The sequence below is a fragment of the Herpailurus yagouaroundi genome, unplaced genomic scaffold, assembly GCF_014898765.1.
Source record: "Herpailurus yagouaroundi ecotype Mexico unplaced genomic scaffold, PumYag 250, whole genome shotgun sequence".
Lineage (NCBI taxonomy): Eukaryota > Metazoa > Chordata > Mammalia > Carnivora > Felidae > Herpailurus > Herpailurus yagouaroundi.
Genome location: NW_024412467.1, coordinates 9,061,601 through 9,074,837, shown reverse-complemented (window position 1 = coordinate 9,074,837; position 13,237 = coordinate 9,061,601). Strand labels below are relative to the sequence as shown.

Below are 13,237 nucleotides of genomic sequence, written 5' to 3'. Positions count from 1 at the left end.
ATTTCTATACACTGACTTTTTGAGGTTGGAAGAAAAACAATGGTATTTCTTACCACCAATGGCATCTTGGATTTTAAAACTACAGTATGCTTCTGAAATCAGTATGAAATATTCCTTGCTTGCTACTTACAGATGACGGAGGTAGAACATCTGCCTCAGTAGATTTTACAATTGGAGATGAAAATCGAAACATGGGACTGCCAGGACTGTTTGGAGAGGCCATTTGTACCTGGTTTTCCAAATTATTAAAATAACACAAAGAGTTTTTAGTAAAAGTAATCGACAACAAAACAGACCTTAACCTAAGCAAATTATTTCAAAGAAGCCAAAAGCAATTTATTTCCTTTTAGATTTAAAAAATCACTTGTTAAGGGGCACCCAGCTGGCTCAGTCAGTAGAGCATGAGACTCTTGATCTTGGGGTTGTGAGCTCCAGCCCCACGATGGGGGTAGATTATTTAAAAATAAAATCTTAGGGGCGCCTGGGTGGCGCAGTCGGTTGAGCGTCCGACTTCAGCCAGGTCACGATCTCGCGGTCCGTGAGTTCGAGCCCCGCGTCGGGCTCTGGGCTGATGGCTCAGAGCCTGGAGCCTGTTTCGGATTCTGTGTCTCCCTCTCTCTCTGCCCCTCCCCCGTTCATGCTCTGTCTCTCTCTGTCCCAAAAATAAATAAACATTGAAAAAAAAAATTTTTTAAAAAATAAAAATAAAAATAAAATCTTAAAAAAATTAGTAAAATAATAATTTGTTAAAACTTGTGAAAAATAAATGGTAACTACTATAAAATCTGGCTTCTCCTTGGACGAGGAGTATACACTATCTTAGAGGTAGGTGAGTATTTATCTAAAGGAAAAAAATACCATCCATAAGAATATGTTCAGAAAAAGTAAAAGCCAGGACAAAATCATAAAAATTTTCAGGAGTAGTTAATCCTACCTGAGAAATAAAAACATAAACCCAATCTTACAAAAAAAAAAAAAAAAAAAAAAAAGTATCTTAAATCAGAAACATTGGAAACAAACTTATAATCATCAATCTCTAAGGCATTGCATAAGAATTAAACAGCACTCCATTATAATGTATCCCTTTATAACATACACTTTAAAAAGCAAAACACCATTTCCATTTTTCTTATTCTCAATTTCCATAGCAAGAACTTAACGCTTCAAACAGAATATAGTATATTTTTTAAAATAAGGAACAAAAATCACCTCTATTTGTACAATAGTTTTGTACCTTGTTTGTCAGTGATTGTGAAGGACTAACGGGTGATGGAGAGGAAGTTGTGATCACAGAGGAACTAAAATTGAAGGTAGGCAGTGAAGAACTGGTGATGGGTAGAGAGATTTTCGGCAATACTGGCACTTCCATTTCCTAAAACACAACATGTGTCATAATGATAGATTTCATCTTTCAAGTCATTCTTTTATCCCTACTTACTTTCAGGTGGAACTGAGAACAGGGAGGAGGCAGCAGCATACAGGGTTAACAATGTGGGCTCAACGTGGATGGAACTGGAGAGTGTTATGCTAAGTGAAATAAGTCATACAGAGAAAGACAGCATATATTTTCACTCTTATGTGGATCCTGAGAAACTTAACAGAAGACCATGGGGGAGGGGAAGGAAAGAAAAAAAAAAGAGAGGGAGGGAGCCAAACCATAAGATACTCTTAAAACACTGAGAGCAATCTGAGGGTTGATGGGGATGGGAGGGAGGGGAGGGTGGGTGATGGGTACTGAGGAGGGCACCTGTTGGGATGAGCACTGGGTGTTGGTATGGAAACCAATTTGACAATAAATTTCATATTAAAAAAATAATCAGTCAAAAAAAAAAAAAAAAAAAAAAAACACAATGTGGGCTCTCGAATCAAAAGAAATGAACAAGATTTGAATCCCAGCTGTGCCACCACCAGACCTGGTGGCTTCGTGAACCTAACTGCCTTCAGTACAAATTTCCTAATGGCTGAAAATGAGGAAAAAATTACACCACCATTGTATTAATATAAGACATAAAGTTATACATGGCCTTGGCACGTAAAACAAGCATTTAATAAACATCAGTACCAATGAGTTTGGTGAAATGCCTTGGTTTTTTATCCCAATATACTAAAGACCACTCTGAATCTCAAGCAACCCAGAGTTGGAAGGCAAGCAGAGTTGTGCTTCTGCTGATGGTGCAATAGCTCGTATCTGAACATTGACCTGACAGATAACAGTTGTAAACCCTAAACAAAATAGAAACAACCATATGAAAACACTGCCGAGCAACCAGAAGCAAGAGCGACCAGAAACAAGCACAAACTGCAGAGATGAAAACCACGTGGAAGAAGCGAGGAGCACTGGGTAAGTTTCCTGCACTCTTTCGGAGTTAGTACCACTACATCAATTGAAATGCAGAGAGAACGGCAAATGTGTTCACTGAGGAATCAGGGGACAGGCTAGGTGAGCACAGCAGCTCAAAACTTGAGGGGAGATGCAGGAATGGGGAACTTATAGATCTGCACATAAACTGTCCAAGCTTCTAGCAGACCTGTAACCTGCTCGCATGCAAGGCAGACACCAAGGAGCCAACTTAGCAGAGTTCCAGCTGCCACCCACCACAAGTGGGAGAAGAGTTTGACTTCGGGTTAAATCTCCTACCGGCTAAAAACCATGTGAATACTACAAATGGATGTCGTTTATGGTACACAAATCACAGCTCTGTAAAGTCGACCCCTCCACCCAAAGGAAAAACAAAGATGCTTTCAGATAAAAGAAAATTAAAACAATCTGTTGCCATAAAACATGCTCTGCAACTTCTTCAGGGCGAAGGGACAGAATAACAAATGGAACTCAGATTTCTGGAGATATGAACAATATGCGAGCAAACACAAAAAAACTGTTTTTCCTCTTAATTTCTTGAAAACACATATAATTGTACATGGGGCACCTGGGGTGGCTCAGTCAGTTAAGTGTCCAACTTCACCTCGGGACATGATCTCACAGTTCATGAGTTTGAGCCTCAGGTTGGGCTCTGTGCTATAGCACAGAGCCTGCTGAGGATTCTCTGTCTCCCTCTCTCTCTATCCCTCCCCCGCACTGTTTCTCTTTCTCAAAATAAATAAACTTGAGAAAAATTATTTAGAAAAAAATAATAAAATACATATAACTGTATAAAGCAAAAACTATGCACTATGGGTTTAAAGCCTATCTTATTTTAATACAAATGACAAGTATAACCTGAAATACTAAAGAAGGGCAGTAAATCAAACTATAAAGTTGCAAGATTCTTAAATTTTGCAGGAAGTAGTACAATATTAACACAGAGTAGAATGTGGAAGTTAAGGATACATATAGTAAAATTCTAAGAGGAACCACTAAAAGTGGCATGCAGAGGTAGAGATAAAAAGCAAAGTAATTAAAATGTAATTATAACATTAACCAAAAGACAGCTTTCCAAAGAAGGCAAACCAAAAAATGGGAAAAGAAGAAAACAAGATAAAAATGGGAGACCTTAATCCAATACAGACACACACACACACACACACATGTAACTATAATGTTACTTACGTTAATTATAAATAAACATTCCAATCAAAAGGCAAAAAAACAGATAAAAAGGATAGACTAACCTATATACTGTCTATAAGAAACTCACTTAAAAAGACAGAAGTTAAAAGGAATTGGATGGGGGCACCTGGGTGGCTCAGTCAGTTAAGCCGACTTCAGTTCAGGTGGTGATCTCATTGTTCGTGAGTTTGAGCCCCACACCAGGCTCTGTGCTGACAGTGCACAGCCTGTTTGAGATTCTCTCTATCCCTCTCTCTCTGCCCCTCCTCATTCTCTCTCAAAAATAAACAGTTAAAAAAGAAAAAAAAAGGCAAATGGTTGGGAAAAGATATAACCTGTAATTAGTAAGCCTAAGAAGGCCTATTCTAACAGAGGCTAGCTATATTAATACCAGATATTGCAGATGTCAAGACAAAGAACATCTCCAAAGATTTTTTTTTTAAAGAACATTTAATAATATTAAAGGAGGCAAATCACTGAGGAGCCATGATAGATGTTAAGGCGTATGCTTTAATGAGGGCTTCAAAATACACCAAGCAAAAACTGACATAAGGGGGAAAAGACAAATCCACCAGATGAAAGTGGACAATTTCAACTCCTATCTCTCAACAATTTAATAGACTAACCAGACATACCCCACACCCTGGAAAAAAAATTCAGCAAGAACAAAGAGGATCTAAGAAATACTATCAGTCATGTGACACTTTATATAACACTATACCCAACAACTGTAAAATACAGTCTTACAATGAGATACCACCATATACAAAGCAGAATGGCTAAAGTTAAATGACGACAACTATTAATAAGGATGAAGAGTGAAAGAAATACTGACACACTGTTGGCGAGGGTATAAAATATTATATTCACTTTGGAAAAGAGGTTGGCATTTCTTAGAAAGTTAAACACATATCATACAACCTAGCTCCTCCACTTCTACGTTATTTACCCCCAAGAGAAATCAACACATGTCTACAAAGCACTACCAGAATGTTCATAGCACCTTTATTCATAATAGCCAGGCATTAAAGAACACACACACTGCATAACTGTATTAATATGAAGTTCCAGAACAAGCAACACCAACATATGGAGGAGAAAATGAGAATAGTGACTGCCTCCAGAGTAGGAGGCGATGAGTACTAACTGCGAAGGAACACAAGTGAACTTTCTAGAGCAATGGAAATGTCTGACACGTCGAAAGGGGTTTGGCTTACACAGGTGCAACCATTTGTCAAATGCATGAATGATACACCAAAGAATTTTACATTTTACTACATGTAAACTTTTGCTAAATTTAAAAACAACAAATATTTAACTGCAATTTGTGCTATATATGCTTAAGTACTTGGGGTAAAATATACTGAGATCTTCGACTTACTGTGAAATGCATCAGAAACTAAGATATACACTTGATAAAGCAAATATAACAAAGTACTGGAATCTAAGTGCTAAGTATATTTGTGTTCACTACACAATTCTTTCCCTATTTCTTATGCTTGAAACTTATCATAATCAAATTTCAGGGAGGGGAGAGGAAGTGAACAAAGATGCATTTGACTATTTCAGTAGGGAAGTTTCATCTGATCTCCAATCTTCAGTCTTACTTTCTTCCCTTTGGACCCTCACAACACCTGGGCACATCAGCTAAACAACCTATTATCTTACTTATGCCAACTCAATAAGCCACAGACTTGGACATCCTGGTTCTTTTTATCACTGACCTTGAACCAAGCCTAAATTTGATGCCTATTCACCAAAATTTTGACTTAGTTGATCAGAAGCGGATCCCACAAATCCACAAGAAAGTTAAGAATTGTAACTGGATTATTCCAGATACTTTGAGTTGAACACAATCACCAGATATGTGACTATGTATTACCTTTGTAATACCTTTACATGGGTTATCTCACATGAGGAAGATACTACTGTTGTAGAGGAAGAAACTAAGGCAGAGAGATACATGGCTAAATATCATACAGCTATAAAATGGCAGCCATCCCACAGACACAAGCTATTTATTCTTCTTATCTCCATTTTACGGATAAGCTGATGTACATACAAATTATTCTGACCAAGATCACTCAGTTAGTAAGCAGCAGGCCTGTACCTGACATGACAATATCAATCAATTAAATCTCCCCAAACTCAGTTTTATTATATACTCCTAATCTGTTCTGTATCAATGAGATTTTTTCATTATTTCATTATTACTGGTATCACAGTAAAGACAAAAAGGCCAAATATTTAGTGACTAACACACATTCCTTATAAATTTTGAGATCTAAGAGAAAGTGAAAGGCAAAACATACTTTTACTACCTCATAATGCAAAACGGGTTATTTACAACACAGAGCTCTATTAACCTGAATGTTTAAGTGAATAAAAAATACCAATCCCTGCTAAATACCAGAAGTACCTGAAAGTAGCCTAATTTGTTTACATTCCACTAAAAATGTCTTCCATTTGACTTATCCCAAAAACCCATTAAAATACCCACAAATGTTCCATCCTTTACCAAAAGTTCTTATTCACTATATCTGAATTAAGAACTAGTCTAAACATTACTTGTCATCTGAAGCGAAAACAGCACTGAACACAAAATAAGAAAGCGTCTACCTAGAAACCTCTTCTACCTAGATTTAAAAAACATAGGGTAGGCAGAAAATTTGCGGCAGCCACCCTTTTGTACCACTTTCCTCGGATATGTGAAGACTAACTCCAGTGTGGAACAGAACTAAGGACAGGAATTGGGTGAGGCATCCTGGGATACAAAGTTGGCAGTTGGCCAGAATGGACAGGGGGCCCAGAGAAGGGAGGAGGTGATAAAGAGTTCTGGAGTGAGACTTTCATAAAGCTCCTTACAGTATACCAACCAGTAAGAGGAAACAAAGTAAATTAATAAACTTTCACGCTCTCCCAATGTCTTGATACAACAAAAGACACACAAAACACATATCTTTCTGTAAGACAGTCAAAACTGAGCTACAGATCTAAACATCAACTTCAGCTAAAGATCTTAGGAATATATTCTTCATAAAAGTTGAAACTGAGGGGTGCCTGGGTGGCTCAGTCGGTTGGGCTGCCAACTACAGCTCAGGTCATGGTCTCGCGATCTGTGGGTTTGAGCCCCGCGTTGGGCTCTGTGCTGACAGCTCAGAGCCTGGAGCCTGCTTCCGATTCTGTGTCTCCCTCTCTCTCTGCCCCTTCATTGCTTGCTCTCTGTCTCTCTCTCTCTCAAAAATAACAAAAATTAAAAAAAAAAAGTTGAAACTGAAGAGAAAGAAACAAAATTCACAAATCTGTTATCTGGCAAACACCACACCAAGATGTTTTCTTCATACAGGGATAAACTTTAAAAAGCTAGAGACACAAATTTTACTGAGAAATATAAAGCCTTGTCTAAAGAACAGGCTACATAAAGAGCTATACTAATCACATAGTAATTCCCTTATGTATACAAAGCAAGACAAATAACTCATTTTTTTAATGTTTTTTTTTTTTAATTTTTTTATTTTTGAGAGAGAGACAGACAGAGCACGAGTGGGGTTGGAGCAGAGAGAGAGGGAGACACAGAATCCAAAGCAGGCTCCAGGCTCTGAGCTATTAGCACAGAGCCCTATGCAGGGCTCGAACCCACAAACTGTGAGATCATAACCCAAGCCCAAGTTGGACGCTTAACCGACTGAGTCACCCAGGTGCCCCAAAATAACCCATTTCTTAAAGGTAATTTAATCATGTCTACATAAAGAGCTTTTATAACAATAGAAAATTGGTTTGCTTAAGAAAACTACAAAATTTTATGAGCTGAATCACGAATGGCATTCAAGACTTTTTCTTTCAAGATGGTAGATAGAATACACTAATACATTCCTTCCTTTCACAACACTGCAGCAGAACAAGTAGAACCTCAGAAAAAGACAAAACCTCAAGACCAGTACTGAGCCAAGACCCCAGCATAATGTCATATATCACAAGCGAGGCTCAGAGGCAGAACGTCCAAGCTGCCAAAGCAGTCATGGTTCCGGTGAGTCAGAGAGGCACAACTACAAAACTGCTAAACAGGAAAAGAGGAGATAAAGAAAATGGAAAAGAAAGACTGCCTACTCTGCATAGACTTGGAAAGCATACCAAGAGACAAGAAGGAAATGAATACTCTTATAATTTCAATTAACACATGATTTTATAGTCAACAGAAACTGTTACAGAAGATCTCCTGTTTAAAAATCTAAAAACTCCTAAAAAAATAAAACTCATGCATCAATGAAGAAGTCACAAATGAAATTTTAATTGGAAACAAACAACAAGGGTGCTTGGGCGGCTCAATTGGTTAAGTGTCCAACTCTTGATTTCAGCTCATGTCATGATCTCATGGTTCGTGAGTTCGAGCTCTGCCTTGGGCTCTGTGCTGATAGCTCAAAGCCTGCTTGGGATTCTCGCTCTCCTTCTCTCTGCACCCCCCTCACACCCCACCCCCCCCCCCCACCGCTTGCTCTCTCAAAATAAAAAGGAAAAGAAAAAAAAAGAAAAAGAAAAAGAAAGAAAAAATAAAAGAAACAAAAAACAAATGAAAGTATTAGGTATCAAAACTTAAATGATTCAGTTAGGATGAAATTCACCTGTGAAAAGAATGGAAGAAGGCCTGCATTCAACCCAGAAGTAGTTAGGAAACAAACAGAGCAGCCTATAGAAATAAAGGCTAATTTAACCAATCTTTGATTAGTCCTTATCATTTCCAAACTTTTCGGTTCAGAATATAAGGAACTCTTCCTAATAAAAGAAATAATCCAATGAAAAAATGGATAAAGGAAGAGAACCCTAAATGACAAGAAACTCACAAAAAGAGGTCTCCCTCCCTAGTAAACACGAAATGCTAAATAAAACTCCAAAGGCATAACACTTCACACATATCATCTTGGCAAAAACGTAAAAATAAATAAATAAATAAATAAAATCAAGTACTCTAAAGAAAAAGCAGATCCACCCTACAGTATTCAAACTGCCTTCAGAGCAATAAGGCAACATTTACTATGTTTGAAGATGTGGATCCTCCCTGATAATCCAGCAACTCCATTCCCAGATAAACAGCCTAGAGAAAGTACTGCTTGTATGTGCTGAGGCAGAAGTGCATAAATACTGACTTCAGCATGTATTAGGATGTACAGAGTGGACTGTGGTATATTTTCATACTGGATAAATCTATAACAGTGAAATTAAACAACCTGGCAATATCTTTTACAACACCCACAAATTTCACAAATCATAGGAAGAAAATGGCAAATGAGAAGAACATGTAACAGTATTAATCCATTTATGTAAGTTTCAGAAACAGACAAAACCCAACCAAACAGTAACATTCCAAAGGTCGAAGAATTTCAGTTGTAATTCTCTTACTGAAAGGAATCATGGCTTTTTAATGGTACCCATAAAACACCAGGTTAGGTTTTCTGTGCCATCACAGTGAAGGTGGTTCAAAAAGCCCGCTAACTGAACACACACACACGCATGCACACTCACTTGGAAGGGACTATTTCAGTGGCAAATTATTCATTCCTGTGCTGGGTCTCCCCCAAGACCCACCCTTCCAGAACTCCCCTCACCACCACTACACCAAAGCTTTTAATAAACCTCAAGAATATAAGCATATAACCTACCTCTTCCTCTGGAGGTTTAGATGCAACAAAGCGTGTTCTCTCTCGTCTCATCTTGCCGCCTCCACTACCTACTCCAGAAGATAAACCATTGGCTGCAGACATACTGAAATTTGGGTAAGAAAAGCCACTAGGCAAAGAAAAAGAAAATTAAAACAAATGATATATTACTCTGGTCCATAACTTGTTAACTAACTGAACACCTAAAAATCAAAACTGCTAACAAGAAAATAAATATAAAACTGAATATGATTTTAAAAGCAGACAGAGGGGTGCCTTCGTGGCTCAGTCAGTTACGCAGCCAACTTCAGCTCAGGTCATGATCTCGTGGTTCTTGAGTTCGAGCCCCACGTCGGGCTCTGTGCTGACAGCTCAGAGCCTGGAGCCTGCTTCTCATTCTGTGTCTCCCTCTTTCTCTGCCCCTCCCCTGCTTGCTCTCGGTCTCTCAAAAATAACAAACGTTAAAAAAAAATTAATAAAAAAAAAAAATGCGGACAGATTTGTGTGTGTGTGTATAACGTTTGTTTTTTAACCTTCTTAATCTTCAAAAAAAACATACATAAGTCAAACACAGACCTTACAAATGACATATTAAGAAGCTTAACTATGAAGACGCATTACCTTTCTCGTTGTTCTCTGTTTTGTCCTGGTGTCACAGGGTTCTCATATCCAGTCTAGAATAAGATAAGCACACCAGATTTACATGCCTGCTTATTTGTTTTCATTTTCTTAATACTTCCCTTCTGTCAATCCATTTTAATATTTGAAATCAGGAATTTGATGGGTTTTTAGTGAGTGAATCCTAAAACTTCCAACTTATACCCTGTTTCTGAACAGCAACTAAATTACAACATGACTATACACATAAAATGTCACTGAGCACACTGACCTTTCAATAAAATAGTAGTACACAAAATTAATACACTTACAGACCGCAAAAATACTTTTACTCTTCTCTCATTCTGGCCTATTAAAGGTGTAAGCAAATTTACAAGGATCTTCTTTGGGAAATGCATCCCTCTAATTTAAGTTCTTCCATTAAAAGAATATCATGGCTCCTTGGAGAACTAGCAAATCACAGGGCTGAGACCAGAAACTTACAGGACGAGCCTAGATTCTTTTACATCAAAAGCAACTAAATGTTCAAAAACTGAGGGAGAAAAAAAACCAAAAACAAAAAACTGAGAGGAAATATTAAAAGGACACAGGAGCCAGTTCAAAGGCCAAATGATAGAACATGAACATCAAAATAATGCCAATAAAGGATTATAAACTACAGAATGTGAGAATTAAAGTTGACTTTAAAAACACATTCAAAGATAGGTATGTAAATGAGATTAAAGAAAACTTTTCCTCCAGTAGGAGGTCAACTAATGTTGAAAGATAGGTGGAATTAGAAAACCACCCACTGGCAATCTACAAACAGGTTTAGGCAAAAATCACCAATAATACTAACTACTGAGAGGATATTTATCCTCTCAATTATCTACCTACCAGATATTTATTAATTACAAAAGACAAAATCATCACTTCGCAGTGAAAAAATCTTACCACTGCCACCTTAATTACCAAAAGCACATAATTAGAATCTAATCATGAGGAAACATCAGACATTCCCAAACTGCAGGACATTCTACACAGTAACTTACCTGCACTTTAGAAATCTCAATGTTAGGAAATACAAAAACAAACAAAAACCCTAAGGAACTGTTCTAAAGGAGATGAAGGGACAAGAAAACTAAAAAATGCAATACATAATCTTGAATTTTTTTCTTTTGGGATAACTGGCAGCATCAAAATAAAATCTATAGATCAGATCACAGAATTGTATAATGTTAAGTTTCTGCTTTTGATAATTATTCCGCAATTATTACATTAAAGGAATTCCCTGTTTGTAGGAAACACACAGTAAAATTAGGACATAGTATATTGTGAAGTTTTAAAACTGTTCTTGCAAAGTCTATGAATCCAAAATTACATGTGAAATATTTTTAAAATTTTAATAAAGCAAGTATGACAAAATGTTAATGATTCGGTGAAACAAGGAGTAATGGCTAAACACTACTATTCTGTCAACTTTAGCTTGAAAATTTTTAATAAATTAGATTATGAAGATCAGATGAGATTAAATATAAGTAAATGCACAAGTAATGCATAAGATACCATGTAAATACAATAAATACAAAAAATACACTTTAGCTAAACAACACAAGAAAACAGACAACCCCAGAACATGGTGACATTTTAAGACAACTGGCCTGGTCTCTTCAAAAACCAATGTGCCTAGCAATTCCACTCCTAGGTACAGACCCCAGAAACACCGCAACATATGCCTACAAAACACCTGTACACCAAAGTTGAAAGCGGTATTATTCATTACAATCAAAAAGTAAAAGCAACCCAAATTTCCCTCAACTGATGAAAGGATAAACAAAATCTAGCATATCCAAACAATGAAATATTCAGCCACACAAAAAGGAGTAACATTCTGATGTGCACTACAACACGGATGAACCTCGAAAACATGCTGAGTGACATAAACTAGACACTAAAAACCATATTCTATGATTCCATTTAAAGGAAATGCCCAGTACAAGCAAATCTATAGAGACAGATCAGTGGTTGCTTAAGGCTGGAGAAGGAGGGGTGGGAATGAGATTTTGGGTGGTTGGGATGAATGGTTATAAAAATGTTCTAGAGTTAACAGTGGTAATGACCAAACAACCCTGTGAATATGCTAAAAATCACTGTTCCACTGTAGTCTTCAATTAGGTATGTGAATTGCATCTCAATAAAGCAGTTGTTTAAAAAAAAAAAAAAAAAAAAACAATGTGGTAAGGGTCAAGGTTTGAGGTCAGAAAGAGAAAACACAAAGCAATGTGTGATATTTGCTTGGATTCTGATTCAAAAAAGGAGCTGTAAACAACACTGGAATGTGGACTAGATATTAGACAGTATTACATTAATTTCTTTGGATGTGGTAATATAGAAGTAATTAGGAAATGCATGCCAAAGTACTTAGGGGTGAACAGATGTGTTATACAAAATTTTATTTTCAAATGGTTCAACAACAACACAAACAAAACACACCAATAAAGCAAGTCTGGCAAAATTATTGCATCTAAACCATGAGTACATACTAGTGTTACTTAGTAGTAAATACTAATTTACGATTTGATCACAGTGCCAGCCATTTGAAAGGCACAGCAACTCGTAACCATCACTAATACACAAACTTTATGTATTACCTAGTTGCTAGACTGCAATGGTGGACTACTCGTATATTATTTATTCTTACTCATTTTGATCAATATCCAAAGAATAGTGAAAATAGGGGCGCCTGGGTGGCTCAGTCGGTTGAGCGTCCAACTTCAGCTCAGGTCATGATCTCGCGGTCTGTGGGTTCGAGCCCCACATCGGGCTCTGTGCTGACAGCTCGGAGCCTGGAGCCTGCTTCGGATTCTGTGTCTCCCTCTCTTTCTGCCCCTCCCCCACTCACACCGTGTCTCTCTCCAACATATAAATGTTTAAAAAAAAAAAAAAAGAATAGTGAAAATAAACACATACTCACATTGTGCTTTTTATCTATTCTTTGAGTAGTCTTCCTTAATTCACCAGATGGGGTCAGAGACGGTTTAAAATAAACAGTTCTATTTGTTGCTATGGAAACCGGCTTCGGGGTCATGAGTCTCTGAACGGGGGGATACTGAGAATCCACCTTATAGGTAATCAGAAATCACAGAAAAAACTTTTTTTTCATATATATCGGTGACACATATCTAAACGTTATCTGGCAATAGCTAATGTGAGCTAGAGACCATGAAAATGCCTAGAGAAATATCCAGTATATGCAAACAAATACTAAAAGGAAAAATGGATAGTAATAGAATAGTAATAGGTTTATATGTAAACCTGTATATAATAAAATTCCAAATAGCTTCAGACTATTTTTTTCTACACTTAATGACTTTTCATATAAGCAGAAAAATGGAAACTATATTCAAAACTGTTCTACAAATCTAAGTTTTCACATGTTGAA

At 37.1% G+C, this 13,237-nt stretch overlaps 1 protein-coding gene across 6 annotated transcripts in view; it reads right to left on the bottom strand.

Annotated features, from left to right (window-relative positions):
• The window catches only part of NUP153 (nucleoporin 153), an 88,040-nt gene that overhangs the window by 28,760 nt on the left and 46,043 nt on the right, over positions 1-13,237 (bottom strand). For all 6 annotated transcript variants that reach the window (XM_040460536.1, XM_040460537.1, XM_040460535.1 and 3 more), the window contains 5 exons: positions 12,770-12,916; positions 9,820-9,872; positions 9,202-9,328; positions 1,235-1,372; positions 131-229 (listed from right to left, as the gene is read on the bottom strand). In XM_040460536.1, the coding sequence (XP_040316470.1) occupies positions 131-229; positions 1,235-1,372; positions 9,202-9,328; positions 9,820-9,872; positions 12,770-12,916 (564 nt within the window). The remainder of the gene's footprint in view (positions 1-130; positions 230-1,234; positions 1,373-9,201; positions 9,329-9,819; positions 9,873-12,769; positions 12,917-13,237) is intronic.